Below are 24,367 nucleotides of genomic sequence, written 5' to 3' on the forward strand. Positions count from 1 at the left end.
TGGGATTCTAGATTTTGGATTTAGGGTTCAAAATTCTAGATTCAGAGTTTAGGGTAAAAAAAATATCAAAATCATGTCTCAATGGCATGGAAAAATTGTTGAAATGTAATTAAATAATTGAGAAGGGACAATGAATAATATAGTGGGAAGGATCATAAAATAATTTGTCTATGGATGAGTGTATAATAATAATTTATTGTCTTTAAAATTTAATGATTTGGCCAAATTTTATTTGTGCATAAAAGCTTTAATTTTTAGGATCATCCTAATATAAGTTATCCCCTTTACAATACATGAAAAAATTATTTTCTAAGAAATTAATAATTCGTAATACATGAAAAAAATTAATTAAAACCTAAAAGAATCATTTAAATGATGAAAAAAAATAAGCAATGGAATGAGTTTGTTATATCATATTTGGTTTTCATAAGATAATATAAAAAATGATAAAGATATTTAATTAACTATTTTAAGTAAAACAAAAATTATACTAAAACGTTACAAAGTTTTAATAAATTAATTAATTCTCAAAACATTACTATTATTAACAACATCACAAAATTCTAATAAATCAAATCAATCCTTTAAGCTTATTATCACTTAAAACTAGTACGATTTCTTATTACGATTCATGTGGCGTTAATTGTTTTTTTTTTAAACTAAATTATAGAATAAATTTTGAAAGTTAAAATATGCTTCAAGTTTCCGTATTTTTTGTGCATTTAAAATTTAGTCTTTATATTTTTATCTTTAAGAATTTATTCTTTCTACTTTCGGATTTGAAAATTCAACTCCAATTATTAATACCATTAAATTTTTCTGTTAAATTCGTTTGAGTGAAATTTTGAATTTTAAAAAAAAACTCACATAGTAACCATGTAACAAAAATGACATTAAAATAGATGTGAATTTAATAGATAATTTTAATGATGCTAATAACTCTTAAAAATTACATCATCATTTTAATCAAAATAAAATATTTGGACTAATTAAGGACATTGTAAATGTTGATATACCAAATTATGTTAAAAAGCTGAGGTATAAAGATTAAATCTTAAATTTGAGCAAAATTCAAACTTGACCGTGATTACATAATCTATAAAAAAAATGCCACTTTGCTGCTACTCGATGCACGGACAATTCAATTTAAATAGTGTGAAATAGGCTTCTCATGATCTTAAATTGGGTGAAGCCTATTACCGGAACTACGAATTAGATAATTATGATTTTTGGTTAAGGATTATATTAAGAGATTTTAAAATATTGATATTTTTTAAAAAATAATATAATTTTATGATAATCCCTTAATAATTGTTATGTATGATTATGTGCATTCAAAAACGTGTTTTTGAATAAAAGGAAAGGAAATCAATCCATCTAATACCACCCCTTGACTTACCCAATTTGATACACAACTAGCACTTGTGATATTCATTTTGAGCAAAACTCTTTTAAAAGGGTTTTTGAGAGGGTTTACCGAATGGATCACATACAGCCTAGGAAGCTTTCACTGCGGCCGAGGTTTGCGACAATGACAGAGTTTTCAACCCTATACCAGTGTTTTTTTTTTCAAATCGTTTGACGTATATTTCCAACCTTGTCAAAGTAGGTTCATTCCTCATACATGGATTCATGGGTTATGATCAGTGAAATTATTTTCTCGCTAGGCCACGAAACGTACCATCATTCCAACAACTCCATCATCATCAATCACCTCAGGCTTTGTCCATCCTTCTTCAATAGCTTTCCATGTAGCTTCATCGATAAACATGATAAAATCTCTCATCCGAGATTTCTATTAAGCATAGTTTGAAGATCCAACATGAAGAGGTGCTCGAGAAATAAAACTTCCTTCTTTCATAGCCTCCATGGTAGCAAACTATGCTAGGGTCGTCTTCAACCAACTCTTGAAGCCTCCTCTGATACCACTTGAAAATAAATAGCCAGTTTGCTTCTTGTTCATTGTTGCCTAAATAGTTGTTCAGACTTCAGTTTGAATAACATAAAGAACATAAATGAAAGCAACACAAATAAGTAGAGATAAACGCACAATGTTTGTTAATACAGTTTGGAAATAATCTTATCATGTGGAGTCTTACTCAATGAATGGTTTATTCAACAGTTGATCCAATCACTTATTGGCCAAAGTTCAATCTACACTTATAAAAGAAACAATTGTAGCCCTAATATATAGCTCCAACTTGTTACAACTACTTACCCAAATACCTAACTTACAAACAACTTTAACTCTCACAAATAATGTTTGTTAACTAAGTGCAAGAATACTAGAAAAATTGATAGAAAACAAATCAATAAAATTAACACAAACACTCTCTAAATATGCATCTTTAACATGTGAATTGTTTCCTATTTATAGGCCAAATAAGAAAGCCTTTTAGATCACTTTTTGTACAGATAAAATCATCCTTAATAGCATAATAATCCTAGATAAATAAGCTCTAAATTTCATCTCAATATGAAGCTTGATAAACCAAGTAACATCAGCATATAAATCACTAAGGATAAAGGCTAAAAGGATAAGGATAAGCCTTAATTGATAAGGCATATCGATCTCAGTCTTCCTGAAATAACTAAAAACGATCACCATGGTTTGAGATGAAATGAAACTTTTTCTAGGATTCATTTTCTTGTGGAGAAAAAAATTATGTAGGTATACATAAACAAATGTAAAATCAACCTTAATAGCATAATAATCTTGGATAAATAAGCTCTAAAATTTATCACAAGATAAAGCCTAATAAACCAAGTAACATCAACATATTAATCACCAAGGATAAAGGCTAAAAGAATAAGGATAATCCTTAATCGATAAGGCATGTCGATCTTAATCTTCCTCAAATAGTCAAACACAATAAAGGCTAAAAGAATAAGGATAATCCTTAATTGATAAGGCATGTCTATCTTAATCTTCCTCAAATAGTCAAACACGACCACCATGGTTTATGTAACACCCCTAGCCTGTTTCCGTTGCCAGATTAGGATCACAGAGTGTCACTATACAATTCAGAACAATTATTCAAAAATAATACTAACCTTCAATAACTCAAATTAACAATAATGTAATACACATATGGGTCTTAAATTAAGCCTATGGGGCCGTAAAAATAGTTTGGAAACAACTAAGGTTCAATTTGATACGAAACAGTAAAAGTTGAAAAAAAATTAGAAATAGGGGTCACACGGCCTTGTGACAAAGGTCAGCCCTTATGGCTACTCCACATGCCCGTGTACTCAAACCATATAACTCACTGACTTGGAACACACAGCCGTGTGCTAGACCGTGTGGCACTTGCACCTAAAATAAAAAGTGACACATGGTCGTGTGTGTCACATGCCCATCTGACAACCCGTGTCCCAGGCCGTCTGCAGTACAAAAGTCCCCTAAACAAGCCATTTTCAACTTACATACTTTGGCACCAAGCCAAACCATTCCCATAAGCATTCATAAGACCCAACCACATTCAAACACACTCCAAATCATGCCAAAACAACCAATACTACTCACTTTCAAAAGGGCATGCATAAGAATTTAAAACCACATATCTACACCATGTTTACAAAACATCCTAAAAAGGACAAAAAAATATAAATAGACCTGGCACCTAATCAAAACAAGCCAAGATGAGGTTTAAGCCCTATTACATGTCATTTATAACCTTAACCAATGTAACCGAAAGCTGCCAAAAAAATGATTGGTTAGTGTGATTGTGTTCCAACGAAATTCCAACCGATTGAGCTTTCCGATGGCCTACAAGAAAAGAAAAATAAATGCATAAACATATAATGCTCAGTAAGCTCGTATAAGACGTAAACAAGAACTTACCCAAAAAAAGGGCTCAATTTATAAAGTTAATGCATTATTCCATTATCATGCTCATGTGTATCTCAGATTCCTATTTTCAATCACCATTCTCACAAGTTGGTGAACTTGTAATACCCGTTGAACCAAACAAATCTACTTGGGATAAACAAGACCATGCTCACACAAAGTGTGCATGTACATGTAAGTATAATCGTATCCTGAAATGATCACACGAGTCATGAATTAGGCTTGCTCACACAAGCTATGGGTTGGGATATTAGACTGCACGGTGCTGCTCACACGAGCTGTAGAGAATCCGCAACAAATGCAGGACTTCAGCCACAGATAGGACATCCAGGATTAGGACCCAAAAGCGTATGATCCCTAATGACATGTCATTTGTATCCTAAGTATTAATAAGGCTTAAACGGGTCATGTTTCTATGACATTCCATAATTCTCAACATTTTACACACCTTATCTTAATTTACATAAACTTACACTATCATCTAAATAACAAATTTACAATTTATAAACAAAGAGATTATACAAAGCACAAAATAAATAAAATTTCCATCAAATAACAAAATTAGTTAGTTTACCATTAAACGAACTTACCTCGACTACACGATTGCACAAAAAGGTACCGACGACTAATCTGAAACTTTGGCCTTTTCACGATTCAAGTCCAGTTGTTGCGTATCTTGATCTAAATAATAATTTTGTTCAATTAAATCATTCAAAGTCAACTTAAAATAACTAATTCAAACTCATAAACCTTTCTAAGGTGATTTTACAAAATTACCCTAAACACTTTAACATTTGTACAATTAAGTCCTTAAATCGAAATTTACAATTTAACCACAATCCATGCAAAACCAAACTAGCCAATTTTTCTATGTTTTCATGTCAGCCCAAAATTTCTATCATTTCATATTTTTCACATTGCATTTTACTATACTCTCAAATAGGTCCTTAAACACAAAATCATCAAAAATCATCAAAAATCATTTATTAAAATACTTATACTTAACTTTCAAACTCAAGGATTTAACAACTAAGTTCACAAATACACTTATCACATTCATGGTAAGTCTCTAAACTTCTAACGATTTGACAAATCAACCCTCGGGTTAGCTACACTAAGCTAAAATGAACTCAAAACATAAAAATCAATAGAAATGGACCTCAAAAACTCACCCAAGCAAGAAAGGAAGCTTGGCCAAAACTCTTATTGTTCAAAAATGGTGTTTCGCGTTTATGGGAAGAAGAAGAAGTAAAGCAATCTAATGTTTTCTTCTTTTTCTCACCTAATACCACTTATTACCATATTTTTAATCAAAAGAAAAATTTTAACCACTCAAATATCTAAAGTTAGTGAACCAAACCGTCCACCATTCTTTGATATGGTGTCATCACCATTTTGAGTCCACCTAATCCCTTTTCCTTGTTGATAGATACAATTAGTTAATAGAACTCCACTTTTGTGGCTTTTACAGTTTAGTCCTATTTACTTAATTAACTATTCAAACATTTAAATTTCTTAACTAAAATTTAATATGACTTTACTAAATGTTCGTAAACATTAAATTAAAAATATTTACTGACTCTCTTGTCGAAGTTATGGTTCCAAAACCACCATTTCTTACACCACTAAAAATTTAGCTGTTATAGTTTAAGGGTCTCACGCTACAGTATCACTACAGTATCTAATCTCACCGCCACCGCTGTTTTTACACTAATCGCAGGTAAACGCACCGCCCATCCAAACTCACCCTAAAATAAAATGAACTCGTCCTGAGATTCTTTTGCTTAAGGAAAAAACAATTATTTAGGCCCAAGTAAAAAATGTCATCATCTAATAACATTTACAATGTCTTGAAAGTTTGTTTGGGCAATTGTTTAAATAGGTTGTTTAAACATCAGTGCTGGACGGCTCTAATCCCAACAATTTTCATTTAAAAATGAAAATTAATTTTTTTGTGGCCACATATCATCATCTCATAGGTTTTGTTTGTCACGTTAACTGATTTTAACGGTCAATGTGGTCAAAGACGACTTCTGTTAATGAAATGTTAAGGGCTCAATCTGATGCAATTAAGACAAGAGGTCTAATTGTTTATTTATTTATTTTTTCTTAAGGGCTTTTTAGACTTATAAGCCTAAAATTTGCTCTTTTTTTTAGAGTGTAAATTTTTGGCGTCGATAATCCAATATTAAGAAATCACAACCAATTGTCTCTAGTATGCCTTGATTGAGTTTGTGCCTCGAGTTAATCAGACACTAAACTAAAAAATGATTAAAAAAACCATTCTTTTTACAAAGTAAGTTAAATTATTATTATTAGGGTATATTTATCTTTTCATATTTTTATATATCAAAAAAGATTTACACAGTAAAATTTGAATCATAAATTTTGAATCTTTTAACATTACCATTTCAAGTAAAGCATCATTTGATTCTTACATAACTTTCTGATAAATATATTTGTTACATAAATTTTTGCGCATGTTGGTCAACTATCATACACACAAATATATGTATCGTGACAAGTAGTATAAAAAGATTGTTTCCAAAAGAGAATCATTTCTAGCCAATTATTACTTTATAACCTTTCCAAATAAATTGAAACTAGAATTTTTAAAATTAAATCTAGTAAAAAATTTGCATCTAGATTACTCTTTTCAGAACTAATATGGGTTGAAGCACTGAATGGAACAATAGCGTGATGGAGTCCTTGAAGGACATTAATCTCAACGGTCCTGAGGTAAAGCAGCGATTTGGCAAGTTTGGGGCTTTTTTAATGCTTGGGATAATATATTAACGAGTGTATATCAGAACCATAATATGTTGTTTATATATAATACATGTAGTTTCCAGCTGGTTGATTCCTCTGCTGCTGAACGTGTCCTAACACCTGATGAAGTAATCTCCAAAATCATGGACGAATGTGTCATGTGGCTTATGTGATGTATCCTTGACTATCTGTATCAATGTTGTCCACACATACCGGCAAGGAGGTAAACTATCTTTTTTTTATATACAATATTTAAAATTACTCATAACTCCTTTTCACCCTTAAATAGAAGAATAAATGCGCTTAACCCTCGTCCTCTTGCTAAAAGTCAACAACAATTTTATTTGAAGTTTATTGATGGATTTTTGTTAAGCACATGAAACATCAACAATATATAAAATAAAAATTAAAAAAAAATCAGCTACTGTTCCAAATTTTGGAAAAAAAGATTTATCATATCTAACACAGGAGCGAGGAGTATGTAAGAAATGTCTTCCACAACTTCACCTACCTAAACTCAAATTTGACTCACATTACATAGCATTACATGCTATGTTGCTTGGGATTCTTTATTTTCTTAAAATACCACGCCCGACATTGGTCCTGTTCTACCAGTAATCCTCCAAACATAAGAAAACACTTAAAAGACAACATATTCAGGTAGAACGCATCTGAGTCTGGGTAACATAAACTACATATACACAGCAAAGTAGAAAATATGCTACAGAACATAACTAAGTGCAGACTGATGTCAAAAGGTATTGACACATTGTACAAGCAGTAGGTAAGTGATCATATATCCATGTTATCAAATATTTCACCATCTTCCTCGTAACACAAGTTGTCAGCAGCAAAACCATCAGCCACCAAGTTACTGCGAGAGACAATATATGGTAATGAGGCTTAAAGATAATCATGGAAGCTTGTACATAACTATAAATATCACAGAACACAATTAGACCCACCTTAAGCAGCAAAAGCTTAAACTCACTACACGCTTTAGTTTCCTATTGTAGAAGAAGAAACTGAATGACCATCTGAAAATATAACTCCACAACAGTTACTGAACAATTATGGCCCACTGACTACTCACTAAAGTATTAGTATAATACACACTTACATTGCTCCTTTCTCCAGAAAGGGATCTGCATCAGAGTCTGGATTATAACTATAAATTTCGCACTCCGAGAGTTTCACAACCTGCATAACCAGGTATTTAAATTACCATCTGCTGAGACTTGCATTTAGTCATTTCGAACTTACACTCACCTCATCTAGAGCCTTATAAATCGTTTCGAGGAGTGAACTGCCCCCATATGCCTCGATCCATTCCTGTCAATGATGTGAAGCAGGAAACTTAAATGCCAGGCACAGTGACTTATTTAAGGATAAAACATACCACAATTGAATGAATACTAGTTATCGCTCTTCTCACATACTACAAATCACCATCAACAGCATCGGCATCTTCCCCCAAATCCATCTCTTTCACCCCGAATGACATGAACACAACACACCATTGGCCCAAAGTTTCATGAGTCTGATTAACTCCCAAAAAAACTGATGAACATGCAAATTCTAGACTAAAATCACTGAAGTTATATTCATGACCAGCATAAATACCACAAGAACAGGAGATAGGAGAGTGCAACAAGAGTAACTGCAAGTTAATATTAGAGGAAATGCATATTCCTTCTCTCACAAATGTGCCCAATAATCTTTTGATATCCAATGTCAAGAGAATAAATGAATACTTATGCCAATACCTTTGACGCTTCAAGCATGTTGGTATCAAAAATCTGTTTAAAGGTATCCCAGCTTTCCTCTGTTAAGAACTGGTGTGCTTTAACTGCACTGGAACCACATCAGCACATGCAATATCATAATATAAGAGAACCATATAAGACACACATGAATGTCAGTATAAAGCATTCAATAGAACAAATAAGACTTGAATCAGACACAATCAAACCCAGATAACTAGAAGAATTAGATTTGGGAAATGGAGAGAATTGAACTCTCAGCTCCTCCAAGAGCGACAGTATGCTGAACTGTCTGTCAAAACCTTTTGACAACACTCCCATTGCAATAAAAAGAGGATTATATAGTGGGTTGTCAAGTCGCCAAATAAGCTGACAGTGGCATTACCCCATAATCCTCCTTTTAAACTCTCTTTGAAATGAAAATGTGCTGATGAAACATATACAGAGATACCTGAAGTCATAATCAGGATACATGTGATAGAGGGTAAGCACCAGATAAATCAATGTCTTCCGACTGAAATGCACAATAAAAATCTGGTCAAAAGTCATGAACGAACATAAATCAAACTACCTAAAACTGAATATAATATTTACAACCTTGATCTACTCAACAGGAATTCAACTGGTGAGGAGGAGTCAGTATCTGAGGATTTCCCCAGATAGTCAAGGATCTGATATGAAACAAGCATCAGAAACCCTCAATCCTAATAATAATAAAATTCTAAAGAAAATGGAGCCAAAAACATGATATGTTGAATGTTCTCAAACCTCATTCTCCAAACTGAGAGAGAGTTTTTTATCTGTTCCTGTGTGTTTGCCTAGAAGCATGAAAAAATTGAGTTTGAACCAACATCTCCAAATGTTTGGGACAACTTATGTAGTTGAACTTACAAGAGTATGCTTCAAGTCTTCCTTTGATGGTACGCTCACCGAGGTTTAATTCACTCAAGAAATCATTTATTCTAGAAAATAAGATACTAATTAAGTCAGACTTTAAATCAAAAGGCAGACAAAGATCATGAATCTAAGAAGGGCGAGGAAAATTTGTTACCATTCCATTTTCTAATAATTGACAATTACCAGTCACGCAGAGTATACTCTTAAGAACTTCACACAGAATATGCTCAGACGCATAATTGAAAATTACCGGTCAAGCGGAGTGTATTCTAAGAACTTCATACTGAATACGTTCAGACTTCAGACAGATTACTGGAATTTGCTGTCAATGATGCCAAAACTTGAAGGTCCTGCAGACAAAAAAAAAAGAAGACTAGAATGTAGAAACTATCAGTACAATGATGCAATCAAATCAAAATGCGTTAGGGCCAGAAGCTGGATTCATATATCAAAGTAAGCCAAACTCAAATGGCCAAACAAAATTATAAAACTAGAAATAGAATTTCAAAAAAAAAAAAAAATCTTCATTTCTGAAACAAAAGCACACCCACACTAATATAGCCCTCAATTTTGTCACTTCCCAGAATAATTTTTGTCTCATCTCTATCTTTAATCCCATTATGCCATTATTGAAGATTTAAACATTGAAAAAAGAAATCCCATTATTCCATTTCCCAAATCCATATTTAAATTCCATCCCATGCATCAAGTATAAAGTCTAATACAAAAAATTGCTTGCCAAGGCTTACTGATTTGAAACTGTTCATCATTGTGGAATTTGGTACTTCGGATTAGAGTCAAATTTATACTTTCACTATATTTAAATATGGAATTTTGCTACTGCACATTCCATTTCATTGATTTATAAATAAAAAAATTAACAGGATTAGAATATTTCATGGAACAATTTGTTAATGTAATTGACCAATTTAGTGATTTTCATTAGTTTTAGTCCAAAAATCAACAAAAATGAAAGTATAACCGCAAAACTGAACGGATTTGAAATCCAACCACAAACTTCAGACAATTTCACATGAACTGAATCAAAAGGAAATTGCAAATGTAAAATCAAATTACAAAAAGTAAAAGAAGTTTCTAATTAAATGATAAAATCAAATCACAACAACAGAAAAGGGAATATACCCTTGGCTCAGTTCGATGTCAGAGAAGAAACGGAAAGCTTACCGTAGTTTCTGTTCGCCGGCTTTTAACAGTTAGAAGAAAAGGGGAAGTTCTGAAAAGTGAAATCTCGTCAAAATCAGAAATAATTAGAATGAAAAAAAACGTGGCTGATTTTTTTATTTGTTTATTTATTTATTCGTAAATATATATTTTTTACAAGGCCATAATGCAAAGTAGTATATTCATGGCATAAAATTATTACAAGTTTTTCAATATTCATCTTGGTCCCTCCGTCTTTCGACGTTGACGGCAGGATTAATTTGTGATTCTTGCAGAAGTTAGGGGGCTAGATATATATTTCTCATAATACTTGTTTGACTATATTATTATCAACTTCAACGAGTTTGGAGGCTGGATTTATATACTTACTAAGAATATTTTCTCGCGTTCCGATTTTTTTTTAATATTTAAACATAAAAGTAATTTTATTTACTTATATTTTTGTAGAAAATATTTTTCATAAACTATATTAATTGAAATAATCGAACCTTTTAATCCTTTAATGATTAACGAATCAAAAAATTTAATCGAACCGAAATATTTCAGTTAATTCGGTCGGTTAACCAAATTAACCAAATTTTTTGTTTTTTGGTTAAAACAAGTATAAAATATATAAAATAAATAAATTGATAATGTTCATTTGACCGAATTAATCAAATTAAAATTACATATAATTTGTATTATTAATTATTAAGTTTGGTTAATTCGGTTAAGTACTCAATTTTTGAACCGAATTAACCGATAACTGAACTTCCAAAAGATCATTAATCGACCTCCAACCGAATTAGATTAGTTAATTGATCGATTAATCAAATTAAACCGGTTTGGTCGGTTAATCTGATTTTAATTGAAATTTGAACACCCCTAATTCTCTAGAGCACTGGGTGTCCGTGAGAGCGTATCAATAATTTCTCTTGAACACTGGGTGTTTGTGGAAACGCATCATTAGCTCCTGAACATTGAATGCCTGTGAGTGTATATTGGTTTGATAATGGAATAATCCACGTATCCGTCTTTTAGTCCATGTCTGGTTAATAAGGGCTAAAACATTAATGTAATGCGGTTAAAATACGTAGTGTTTTATAGATACATGTACTTGAATATGAAATTTATATGAGAATAATATTATAAAAAATAGATCAATATGCTTGATAGTTGAAATCAAAATCTAAAATCCTGTGGGCGTATAATATGATGGATAACAAGAGTTGGACATATAAAAAGCATGTAAAAGAACATTTTCATTACAAATTAAGAGTCCTAGGCGCCTTATGATACTATGAAAACAAAATGAATTATTCAATATATGGAATTGAGATGCAAAGCCTTGAGGGTATATCACTAAGCTAGCAAATGAGAATTTATTTATTGGTTGGGCTATATCCTATATGGTGAGAAGGTTCTATGATATAATTTATCTAATCTTGGATTATGACACACTTATGATGGATGAAAAATAGTTAGATAATAAATATATTTATTAAAAAATTATATAAAAAAAGTAAAACTCTAGCTAAAACGATAAAGTTCAATGTTTAAAATTTGTTTATGTCCTAGATTCAAATCTCACTTTGTATAAGGTTTTTTTTTGTTTTTGAAATAAACTTCAGATTGGGCTTATATTAAAATCACACTTACACAAGCAATTGTTTAAAAAATAAAGAGGACACCAGTTATAAACTTGTCCATCCTAAAAACTTGAATAATAAAAATAACAAAATAAAACTACTCTCCTAGAAAAACGTAAAAGAGGGAAACTAAAATCTGAAGCAGATTAAGGGTGGGTTTGGATGGGTGATTGGGTGCGGTGCGGTGCATTTAGCTTACTTTTTATCTCATGCTACAGTATCGCTACAGTATCTAATCTCACTGCTACCACTGTTTTTACACTAACCGCAAGTAAACGCACCGCCCATCCAAACACACCCTAAATGTTGCCGTTCTACTTGCCCAATCAGCGTCAAATCCTTTACCTTCCTTTCATTTCAAATCTTCCTTTCCTTCTTCAAGACTCAGACTCCCCTCCTTCCACTTCTTCCCCTTTATGGTTCAATCGGGTTCTCTCACCCTTTCACATGCCGCTTGAACTTCCGCATCTTCAGGGACCCTCCCAACCAGGTAAACTCCTTCATTTCTTTTCAATTTTTCCTTTGCAAGGATATGCGCAAGACTATTCGCTGATCTTGGGACATATTCGAAACTACACTCTTTAAATTTTAGCCTTAACTGATGAATATCATAGATATATGCACTTACCCAAGATTTATCTGGGTTCTTTTCCTTGCATTTTCTTATTATTGATAATGAGTCTCCTTCTATAATAATACTTTCCCATTTCATGCCAATGCCTATTTGGAGAGCTTTCCGATATGCTACTGCCTCCACCGCAAAAACTGAAGTTATTCGATGATGGATCTCTGAACATGAAAGGAGGACTGAACCCTCTCTATCTCTGGCTACTATTCCCACTGCCGATCTATTTTGTCTATCATCATATGCTGCATCAAAGTTGATCTTAACCATCCGGTTATGTGGCTTTCTCCATTTTTTGACAGTTATGGGGGCTTTTGGTCTACTCTTATCAATCTCGTTTAACTCTGTTACGTAGCTTTGAACATATCTCCCTGTTTTTTTTCCAGATTTTCCCCCTTTCTTATGAACCCTAGCATTTCTATCTCCCAAGATAACCCATAATGCACAACAAAATATCCTACATTGGGAAGTCGAGCTCTACGAAAAAAACCAGGTTAGCCACTGAGAGAAATCCATCTGATTATCCTGTAAACACTGATGATATGATAACTCTCTCCATACTGATTCTGAAACAGGACACTCCCGGAAAAGGTGATCCATATTCTCTGGTCCTAAGCCACACTGGGGGCACGCTATTGTATTTGTTAGCTTTTTAAATACCAGATTAACTCGTGTAGCTAGAAAATTCCACGAGATCTTCCACACTGTAATTTTAATCTTGGAAGGTATATCCAGTAGCCATAATTTATTGTAGAAGTCCTTATAGTCATCTTGAAAAGCAAAAGCTCTAGGATTATCTTCAGTACCTTGTAATAGTTTATAGGCACTGCGCACTGTAAACTCGCCCGACGCCTCAGCACGCCAGACTTGGAAACCTTCATGAGGTACCTCCGACAACGGAATACTCAGAATCTTCTCGGCAACATTCTCCGGAAAGGTAGCTTCTATTAAGTCCTTCTTCCATGTTCTGCTGCTATGATCAATAAATTCCGCAACTCTCTTGTCATTCAAATTCAAATTTAAATCTGATAATCTGCCAAGCGATAAATCTGGAATCCAATAATCACTACTTACTGAGATGTTCTTACTGTTGCCTACCTTCCAGCATACTCCCTTCGTTAACACACCCTTAGAAGCCCAAATGCTTTTACATGTGTACGAAACATTGTTCCCTAACTGTGAATTTAAGAAGTCAACATTTGGAAAATATTTTGCTTTTAAAACTTGTGCTACTAAGGAGTTTGGATTTTTCCAAATTCTCCATCCTTGTTTGGCTAATAATGATATATTAAATTTAGTCATATTTCTAAAGCCCAAACCCCCCTTTTTTTTAGACCGACATAAATACTTCCATTGACACCAATGAATACCCCTTTCACCATGCACTTTCTGCCACCAAAATTTAGCAAAAACATTTTCAATATCTCCACACATAGTCTTCAGTAGTAAAAAAACACGACATGGCGTAAGTTGGGATGGCCTGCAAAACTGCTTTAATAAAGACTTCCTTCCCTCCTTGGGACAACATTCTAGTACTCCACCCATCAAGTCTAATCGAAATCTTCTCTTTTAAATGTTGAAAGTATTCTTTCTTACGTCTACCAACAACACTCGGAAGCCCCAAATAACGCTCCATATTGATTGAAATCCTTACCCCCAGTATCGTCGAAACTTCGTCTTTCTTCTTTTCTGAAGTATTTGTGCTAAAGAATATGTTAGATTTATTAAAATTAACACATTGCCCAGAGCACTTCTCATATTCTTGCAAAATTTCTTTTATCTCCCTTGTCCCCTTCTCTGACACTTCCCCAAAAAGAATGCAATCATCTGCAAAAAGTAAATGTGAGATTTACGGGCTTCTTCTACTGGTCTTTGCACCCTTTATCAACCCCGCTTGTGACGCCGTTCTCATCAAGGATGATAATCCTTCACTACATATCAAAAATAAAAAAGGACTCAGTGGATCTCCCTGCCGCAAACCTCTAGTTGGTCTAAAAATTCTGCCACTTTCCCCATTAATATTTACTGCATAGGACGTTGAGGTAATGCACTGCATAACCAACTCTACCCATTCAGTTGCGAACCCCAAACGTAGCATTACTTCTTTCAAATATCCCCATTCAACCCTATCATAGGCTTTGTTCATGTCGAGCTTAACTGCCATGTGCCTTTTTTCCCCATATGCTTATGTCTAAAAGTATGCAAGATCTCATAAGCTATTAACACATTGTCGGTTGTTAACCTTCCCGGAACAAATGCACTCTGAGCCGCATCAATACATCTTCCAATTACTCCTTGAAGACGATTTACAATTGTTTTTGTAACCATCTTATAGATAACCGAACACAAACTGATGGGTCTAAAATTAACAATGCTAGTAGGACTTGGGATTTTTAGAATTAACACTATATCTGTACGATTTAGCTTGCCAATACTTCTACCATTATTTAAGACTTCCAAATAAAATTTACTTGTTTCCTTACCGACAATATGCCAAAATTGCTGAAAGAAAATTGCTGGAAAGCCATCATGTCCTGGCACTTTTGTAGGTCCCAACCCTTTTAAAGCCGCGAACACTTCTTCTGCTGAATAAGTTTTCGTTAACTCTCTATTGATATCTTTCGAAATATTATTCTTGATGCCCGTCAAGAGATAGGAAAGATCCCCAATCCCATTTGTCGTGAACAACCTCTGAAAGTATAAGGTAGCTACCTCATTTATCCGTCAAGAGATAAGTTTTCGTTAAGTTTTTATTAATTTTATACAAAAAAAAGTAAAAACATTCTCATAATAATATAACTTAACATATAGAAAATTTAATGCCTGATTGACTCGTGATACCAACTCAGTTAATAGCTTAAATATAATGTATTTCCAAGTTTAAGTAACATGTTTGAGTTAGCATTTCGAATTTTAATAAGTTCAGTTGTGTCTTGTGGGTAACATATTCCCTATTTGAAGTATAATAATAAAAATTTTTGGTAGATAAAGATAGCCTAAAGCAAAAACCAAATATTACACTAGATTCTCAAAGCGGTAACATAATCCTCATCAACTAAGCTTCGAGCTAATTGCGGGGATTCTCCAAACCATTGGATTTCCGTGAAAGTTGTCGCCATACACTTGGCCTTATGATCAACAATAGTATTTTGGGATCTCGAAATATGAGAAATAAGGGCCTTCCAGTTTTGATTTAACAAACGATGAACAAGACGTAGTTCCACTAAGTTACTATCTGCAACACAACCAGCTAAGATTAACTCTACTAATAATGCATCATCACAACTTCCAACTGTTAATAACCCTTTCCCCACGATAATAGTAGACTTTTGAGTATGGCTCTTGCTTCTATCTTAAAAATTGAATCATTACCTAATTGCATAAAAAATCTACCTAACCATTTTGCGTCAGCATCACTAAACACTCCCCCAATGGCTGCAAATAAGCCATTTTACAACACAACTCCATCTGTGTTAAGCTTAACTCATCCTCTATTAGGGCCTACCCACTGTTTGGTTGTCACCATAAGGTTTGCATGCAAACTTTTCGTATTCAATAGCATGTAACTTCTTGTCTAACTTATGCCTGTATCCACAATTTCCTGAACACAACTATGGCCTGTCGAAAACAAATACATGTTCCTATTATTCCATAATAACCAACAAATTATTGGGAAAAACATTTGCCACTCAATATCATGATATCCATAACCTTCTATATTTTGCAGATTCCATAGCAACTAGTCTTGAAGTGATAAGGAGAAAAATTGTACCTGATTATGGTACGGCACTATCGATGCCCACACCGCCTTAGAGAAAGTTCAATCACGTAAAGCATGGATCCCTGATTCACCCACATGGCTACGTCTCTCACGGCTACTGTCATTCATCATGTGTCTCATTACCCTTTCATCATTAATCAAAATTCTCCCTTGCCACAATGTCCATGAGAACATTCTAACCCTTTGAGGCCATTTGCTTTCCATATCAACATCCAAATATTTGCGCTGACACCCAAGTCAAACTAATGGAGTCCTTTATAAATTTCAGACGAAGAAATTACTCCTTTAGTCATCTATTTCTATGCAAGACGATCAGAACCAACATTCATCAAGGGTGGAACTACTGCGGTTATTTGTAAGACAATGTGATCAGGGAGTAAACTCTTCAAATAGGCCAATCCCAATTACCATTCCCATCCATCACATCATTAACTTGAAGAGTTTCATCCAGTTGTGACCCCTTGTGTGCCAAGCTTTCAACGTGCCCACCTTAGGAACCTAATAATAATTTTTTTTAAAATTTATAGAAAATAAAATTAAATTTTAATAATTCCAATTTGTTCTGTATATATTTGTTGAAGTCTTTTTTATTTTTATTTAAAAAATATATTTGACATAATATAGGTGAAGATTTTAAATCCACAAATAATATTTTAAGGATAATTAGTGTTCTATTTAGATAATAATAATAATAATAACACATGATAAATCCAATATTTAACCTTATTTATAGAATTAAAAAATGGGAAAATATTTCATTAACCATTTTCCTCATAACTTATTTGTAGTATTTTTAAAAAAAAGTATTTGTAATAATAGTTAGGGTTAACTATCAAAATAGTCACTTTTGTTTATCTTAGGTTACATTTTAGTCACATATGTTTGAAATGTTACGTTTTAGTCACTTGCGTTATCGCGTTGTAACATTTTAGTGACCGAGCTATTAATTGCCGTTAACGGTGTAATAGTAAGTTGACGTGACACGTTAAATCATCATTTCAAATAAAAAAATTAGGTTAATTTATACGATTGGTCCCCATATTTTTTCGTTTTGAGCAATTTATTTTTTTCTTCTATGTTTTTTTAACTTTCCTTTTTTTTCCATTCTCTTCTGCTTCTCCCTCTGTTTTCCTCCCTTCTTCATTTCTTTTAACGTAGTTTTTCTATATTTTCCATTTGTTAAAACTAGTCCCTATACTTCTATTTTTTTGAACAATTTAATTTTTTCGAGTGAGTCGAGCTTGGGGACTAGTTTTAACAAATAAAAAATATAGAAAAACTACGTTAAAAGAAATAAGAAGGGAGGAAAACAGAGGAAGAAGTATAAGAGAGTGAAAAAAAATGAAAGTTAAAAAAACATAAAAGAAAAAAAATAAATTGCTCAAAATAAAAAAATATAGGGACCAATTGTAGAATTTAACCTAAATTTTTTTGTTTGAAATGATGATTCAACGTGGCACATTAGCTTACTGTTACACCATTGACAACAATTAATGGTTCAATGACTAAAATGTTACAATGCGATAACATAAGTGTCTAAAATGTAACATTTCAAACATAAGTAACTAAAATGTAACCTGAAGCAAACAAAAGTGATTATTTTAATAGTTTACCGAAATAATTATTAAAACTCTTGTATAGGTTGAAACGTAATGAATTTCCATCCTCTCCCAATATTGTTTTGATAACAAAATATTCATAATTTATGTAAACTAAAAGAACATAAAATAGCATACATCTGAAATTTCTATGCCTTAGAATACGTCTCATACGCTCATCCCACTCAATAAAATAAAAAAACAGACGACAAATATGACGAAAGTACAAAGCATCCCAATTAAATATTTTTATTGGTAAACTAAGGGTGGGTTTGAATGAGCAGTAGGGTGCGATGCGGTGTTGTGCGGTGTGTTTAACTTATTTTTTTGTTTCACACTACAGTATTGCTATAGTATTTAATCTCACTACCACTGCTATTTTGTAAACGCACCGCTCATCCAAACCCACCCTAAATTCAATGTCATTAAACTATTAATAAATTTATATTCTGTTCATATAACTTTTAAAAGTTACAAAATTTTCATTAAATTATTTAAAAATTTTCTTTTAAATAATTGAGCTATTAAATTTTCTATTGTTTGGCATTCTCTATATTCACCCCACCTACATTAATAAAAAACTCTTATTCCCCTTTCCTATTACAATTTAGTTTTATTTTCATGAAACTTCTTTAAAATTCACGAATCTACGATTTGGATCTAAGGTACGTTATTCTCCTTGTTGGCGGGTACAAATCTATCATATTAATCATTAAATCGTTGCTTGTAACTTACTAGCTAAACTTTTTTAAAAAAATTAATAATCTAATAATTTAAAGGGTAAATTTTAAGAATAGCCACTTTTGTTTGCTTCAGATTACATTTTAGTCGCTTATGTTTGAAATGTTACGTTTTAATCACTTATATTATTATTTTGTTATGAAGTGGTCACTCTACCGTTAAGCTCTGTTACCTCTCTAACGATGGTCCTCCGTGATACTCCAAATGGGTTTTAAATGTCAACTTGGATGTCCTATGTGGCAATCCAAATTAAATTTATTTAATTAAAAACCTATTTTCATCCCAACAATTAAACATCTAAGTTGGCATTTAAAACTCATTTGGATTGCCACGTAGGATAGTCGTAAGGGAGGTAACGAAATTTAACGATAGAGTGACCATTTTGTAACAAAACGATAACGTAAGTGACTAAAATGTAACATTTCAAATATAATGACCAAAATATAATCTTAAGCAAACAAAAGTGACTATTTTTGAATTTACCCTCATTTATATAAAAATTTTCCAATATTTTAATGAGTTGTATTTTACTTTAATAAAACGCAAATTGGAACATCGTAAAAGTCGGAATTATCACCAAGCACTGAATGAAGCCTATTTTTACCGGCTAAACAGTCAGTTTGATTTATTTATTTTTTAATATAATATTGGCCTATCATCCCTTTAATGGAAATTCCATTTTCATAAGTTGCAACTTGAAAGCCTCCAACCGAGACTCTTTCTCTTTTCAACTTCAGTTTTTCGTGTTTTCTTGTTTTGTTATGTCAACTCTGGAGTCTTTACTAATCAAAGGACCATCAAATTATCAAAAGCCGTGGCAAGGAATTATCATGTTTTGCCTTTTCACTTACTGATCATCTTTTTATTAGGTATGGGTTCATGTACAATTTTGCTAATTTTCATATCTTTGCTTTAAAATATCTTCTCTTTTTCTTTTTTGGTGGCTGCCTTTTGCTCTTGGGTTTGTTTTGATCTTTTTTCTTTATCATTCATTACCTTTGGGTTTTTGATTATATATAAAAGAAATTTGATATATGAAGGTTTTCATGATCTATTTTTTTATTCTGATTTATGTACTTTTCTTCAGAAAAATTGGGTCTGTCAAAAAATAGGGGGAATGATTTGGCAATGTCATATGTGAAAACCCAAAGATTGTGGAGGCAAGTGAGACTTTGGATTAAAGGTTTATTCTTTAGATGTTCTTTTTTGTAGGGGCTGATAGTTGAAAACTGTTTGACTGATTGTTTCAACTCTCAAGAAACTACATAGCAGAAGAGTTGAATTGATCTTATAGCAATGGAAACTTAGCCTGGGTGCCTCACTAATTTTTGCAACTAATGATATACAATTTCAAGTCTTTCTATTACCTCATAATTGGTTTTTGGAGGTAAAAATGGGAGCTTGCTTGATTGTATGGTTTCTTGCAATTCTCCCGTTTTTAGAGAGCTGGTGAAAGTTCCTATTAAACAACAAATTTTCACTTTCGAGTTTTACTTTATTATGTTACATGGTATGATTTTTTGTTCATCATTCCACCCCTCCCCCTTTTTTGTTTTTTGCTGTAAGCTTGCTCTCTGCCTGCCTTCAAGAGAATGGGCTATCAAAGGCTTTCTAATTTGAATAGACTCATCTCATGCAGCGAGCCTACTTAATTTGTGCACTGCAAGATGTTCTCATTGCCTGAGTGCTTAAAGAGACCAAAACATGGGTCATAGTGGTGACTTAGTTGTCCTTGGCATCTCTGTTGGCTTGGCCATTGGTATATTGATAGCTTCACTGGTATTTTTCGGAATAAGGTGGTACAGAAGGCATGCAAAACTGAAAAGAGGTTCAAATGAACGTAGTGTTACAGTTCTTCCAATAAGAACAAATGGCTTTAATACAAGCACCGACTTCAGTGCATCTCTCTCGAATTCTATAGCTGTTCAGGCACCAGAATATCATCAGAAAAGTTCTCCGAGTTCTTGGTGGAGTCTTCATAGTAAAGATCGGTTTGCTTCTGCTTCTGGTTTGCCAAAGTATTCCTATAAGTAAGTTCATTTCTAGTTTGAGTATAGGCATTATACTTAAGTGGAATAATATTAAAGCAATTCATGTTTAGAGGCTTACCAAATTCACATTTCCTATAATGATAAAAATCGATATGAAAATTTCAGTTTATCTCTCTTTCTAAATAAAGCTAAATGATTAATGTTCAATGTTTATTTGTGAAATAAGCAATGCGTTTATCTTATTCATTATGCTTTACAGGGATGTCCAGAAAGCTACACAAAATTTTACAACTATTTTAGGAGAAGGATCATTTGGTCCTGTCTATAAAGCTACAATGCCTACTGGTGGCGTAGCTGCCATAAAGGTGCTTGCTTCTGGTTCTCATCAGGGGGAGAAAGAGTTCCACACAGAGGTAAGCAGCACTAACCATTCAAAACGAGGCCTCCCGTTAATCAGGGGATAGGTTGATTTCCAGCTGTTTCTTTTTTCTTTTTCCTTCTTATGGTATTGCCTGGATTAATCTGACTATATGAGGAACTGGTTTCTATCAATTGAAATAAAATTATGAAAGATAAATTTTTTATTTTGTTCTATATCAAAGTATTTAGAGCAAAGATCCATTAATGGATGTCGGATTATCTTTCAGTAGCCTGTACAGGTAGGTTAAAATGGACTATGGTTCTTAATTCTATCAAGGTAGGCGCAACCTACATTCTGATATCTTATTTATCTTTTACTATTCATCAATAATTCTCTCAAGACAGCTGCTGAGGTTGCAATTCTATTCCTCGAAGGGGGGGAAATGAAGTTCCTTCTGAAAATATTTTATATTAATTTGCTATTGGTTACTAAAGCATTTTAACTATTAAACCATTTTGTTTTCAGGTTTGTCTACTAGGAAGGCTGCATCATCGGAATCTTGTGAACTTGATAGGATATTGCGTGGATAAAGGGCAATACATGTTAATTTATGAGTTCATGAGCAATGGAAGCTTGGCAACCATACTATATGGTAAGCTTGGAAACCACTTCTTTGTTGCACCTCTCATCTTATATTTTCAATTGTAGATGTGTGTTGTGCTAGAACATACCTGTTTATGTAAAATCATAATGTTACTTCCCAGTGGCTTGTAACCTAGAACCATGGTCGCTGGTCTGACTTGCAGTTACTATCCTTTCCTGTTTTAACCTGTAATATAGGCCAAAATTTCCATCATCTTCTCTAGCATTCCTATACTACTTATATGCTAATGCCATCTTCTATTTATTATATGGATATTCAATAGTCTGCAGTTAGAGCCAGATAGGGGAATTTGAGTAGTGCCAATGACATGTCAAATTATGTAAATTGATGGACTACTAGCATCTTTTGTCCATGTGTTTATCAATGATAGGCCCACTTCTGTGATGGTTAATGTTGTACGGTGATCATGTTCCACCAAGTTCAATTCTGTTAAGTGTTACCTGCTACCAAGCTTTTGAATGCATTGATATTTTAATGTTATTTGGACCCCAACTGGCACTGTGTTGCTAATATTGTGATTCCCTAACAATAACGATAACCAACCTGGTCTACGTGTACTCAGGTGAGGCGGAGCAGGGTCTGAGTTGGGACGAAAGACTTCAAATTGCTCTTGATGTTTCACATGGCATAGAATATCTTCATGAAGGGGTAATGATAAAATGATTCAAAGTTGATTTTCACCATTGTTACTGGAACTTGTTAGTTTACTTGAATATCACCCATTCTTGGACAGGCAGTCCCTCCGGTAATACATCGTGATTTGAAGTCAGCTAATATATTATTGGACCAGTCAATGAGAGCCAAGGTGCGCAAGCATATAAAGGCTGATACTTTTCAGACCCTTTCTTTTTAGTTGAATGAAGATAACTATAATGGACTCTAAATGGCATGACTCCACTACTGTTCCTTTTGCCAGGTTGCTGATTTTGGGTTGTCAAAGGAGGAGGCTTTTGATGGCCGAAACTCTGGCATTAAAGGTACATACGGGTATATAGACCCTGAGTATATATCCACAAACAAGTTCACAATGAAGAGCGATGTATACAGTTTTGGCGTCATAATCTTTGAGCTAATTACAGCTATCCATCCGCACCAGAACTTAATGGAATACGTTAATCTTGTGAGAGTCTATTCTCCCTATGTAGTGAAGTCTTGCTTGTTAGTAATTCATACATCAATCTTTTCTTAACATAAACTTCCTTTACAAGGCCGCTATGAGTCCAGATGGGGTCGATGAAATCCTTGATAAGCAACTGGTTGGAAAATGCAACATCGAAGAAGTGAGGCAGCTTGCTAAAATTGCTCATAAATGCTTGCATAAATCACCTAGAAAGCGGCCTTTAATGGGCGAAGTAACACCGGCTATACTGAAGATAAAGCAGAGGCGCCTCGGTAAAGAAGACATGATGTCCATGGCTGAAGGGGATTTTTCACGAATTATGAGCAGGATACAGGAGCAGCATATTGAGCTGACCAAATTGGCTAGCTAGATCAATTTGAACCGCAGCTTCCCCTTTTTTCTGTTCCAGTTTTAATTCACCTAATTTTCTCTTTTTACCCCCTTCGCCCCCCACCCCCCCTAGGAAAAAAAAGTCCAAACTTTTTGCAACTGATGGCAAAGATAGTTACAACATACAATTGAAAGAGTTACAGAGAAATAGGGTGTTTAAACATTTCTATCCCTTCATGTGTAGTATACAGTGGTGATCAAAGGAAGGTAAACGTACCTAGCATTTCGATCGGATCAAATTAATTTAACTCTTATATTGTTAAAAATAATTAAATATATTGAAAATTTTTGTGATATTTTATTTCATGTTAAACTGTAAATTAGAAAATAATAATATTTTATTTCAGTTTAAACTTATTTGATTTTTTAATAATTAAATTAATAATAGAAAATTAACAAAAAAACTTCACAAGTACTATTATTTGATCTTCTATACTCGGTAGTGGGCTCTGACTGGCAAATATCATCTGAAAAATCTCACAAGCCTTTCTACCCCTCTTTTCTTTTTGGTTTTATGATCTTGACAAGGGATTGCCCTCAGCGGTGGCAGTTAGCAAAATGGAGGGGCTTAGGTTGGATTATTTGGATTCAGAGTCTTTCTAGTTATCCTTATTTAGTTTTATAGATAAAATGTTGCATGTATTCTTCTAGTGTGTATTCTAAGCAACTATATATACACCAACAAAAAGTGATTAATAGAATCAGGTGAAATAGTTACGGCTGTAAGAGATAGGATAATGGTATTGTACGTTTACACGCAGGTGCCAATCTCAAATTACCAAAAATATATGAAACTCGAGAAAGCAATCCCTGCAAAGAAGATGGTAATTTCTAAAGACGGAATAAGAGATACTATAATCTTGATTGAAGAAAATAAAATAACAAAAGAGAATCCAAAAGTCGCCCAACTATAAAACTTAAAAACTTCAAATCATATAAACTGGTATGAAATACTGGCCCATATGCTATAACCATAATAAAACACATACTTGCAAAACTTTAAATCA

At 33.2% G+C, this 24,367-nt stretch overlaps 2 protein-coding genes and 1 long non-coding RNA gene across 9 annotated transcripts; 1 reads left to right on the forward strand and 2 right to left on the reverse strand.

Annotated features, from left to right (window-relative positions):
• Nucleotides 1–1,409: 1,409 nt before the first annotated feature.
• Nucleotides 1,410–5,143, reverse strand: LOC121224668 (uncharacterized). 2 transcript variants are annotated; one of them, XR_005922357.1, is made up of 4 exons: nt 5,023–5,143; nt 4,441–4,531; nt 3,664–3,769; nt 1,410–1,969 (listed from the first exon to the last, which is right to left on the reverse strand). It is a non-coding gene; the product is annotated as an uncharacterized lncRNA (long non-coding RNA). The 2 variants fall into 2 exon arrangements; XR_005922356.1 differs by lacking the exon at nt 1,410–1,969 and having other exon boundaries at nt 1,977–3,769.
• A 1,911-nt stretch (nt 5,144–7,054) lies between these two features.
• On the reverse strand, nt 7,055–10,587 carry LOC107945777 (repressor of RNA polymerase III transcription MAF1 homolog). 3 transcript variants are annotated; one of them, XM_016879900.2, is made up of 11 exons: nt 10,465–10,587; nt 9,530–9,652; nt 9,274–9,344; nt 9,151–9,200; nt 8,980–9,053; nt 8,834–8,896; nt 8,386–8,473; nt 7,889–7,951; nt 7,740–7,819; nt 7,585–7,656; nt 7,055–7,493 (listed from the first exon to the last, which is right to left on the reverse strand). In XM_016879900.2, exons 2-11 carry the CDS (start codon nt 9,559–9,561, stop codon nt 7,412–7,414), a joined length of 675 nt encoding a protein of 224 aa, XP_016735389.2. In that variant the 5' UTR covers nt 9,562–9,652; nt 10,465–10,587; the 3' UTR covers nt 7,055–7,411. The 3 variants fall into 3 exon arrangements, with proteins under 3 accessions (XP_016735389.2, XP_016735390.2, XP_040964361.1); XM_016879901.2 differs by having other exon boundaries at nt 9,530–9,629; nt 10,465–10,573; XM_041108427.1 differs by having other exon boundaries at nt 9,530–9,629; nt 10,423–10,557.
• An 8,813-nt stretch (nt 10,588–19,400) lies between these two features.
• LOC107945778 (calcium/calmodulin-regulated receptor-like kinase 2) lies at nt 19,401–23,654 on the forward strand. 4 transcript variants are annotated; one of them, XM_016879904.2, is made up of 9 exons: nt 19,438–19,703; nt 19,922–19,994; nt 20,474–20,864; nt 21,085–21,238; nt 21,712–21,838; nt 22,413–22,498; nt 22,584–22,655; nt 22,767–22,970; nt 23,059–23,654. In XM_016879904.2, the coding sequence occupies exons 3-9, from the start codon at nt 20,539–20,541 to the stop codon at nt 23,338–23,340; spliced, it is 1,251 nt and encodes a 416-aa protein (XP_016735393.1). In that variant the 5' UTR covers nt 19,438–19,703; nt 19,922–19,994; nt 20,474–20,538; the 3' UTR covers nt 23,341–23,654. The 4 variants fall into 4 exon arrangements, with proteins under 4 accessions (XP_016735392.1, XP_016735393.1, XP_040964362.1 ...); XM_041108428.1 differs by having other exon boundaries at nt 19,497–19,703; nt 19,922–20,017; XM_016879905.2 differs by lacking the exon at nt 19,922–19,994 and adding an exon at nt 20,047–20,344 and having other exon boundaries at nt 19,502–19,703.
• The last annotated feature ends 713 nt before the right edge of the window (nt 23,655–24,367 follow it).

The sequence above is a fragment of the Gossypium hirsutum genome, chromosome D12, assembly GCF_007990345.1.
Source record: "Gossypium hirsutum isolate 1008001.06 chromosome D12, Gossypium_hirsutum_v2.1, whole genome shotgun sequence".
NCBI lineage: Eukaryota > Viridiplantae > Streptophyta > Magnoliopsida > Malvales > Malvaceae > Gossypium > Gossypium hirsutum.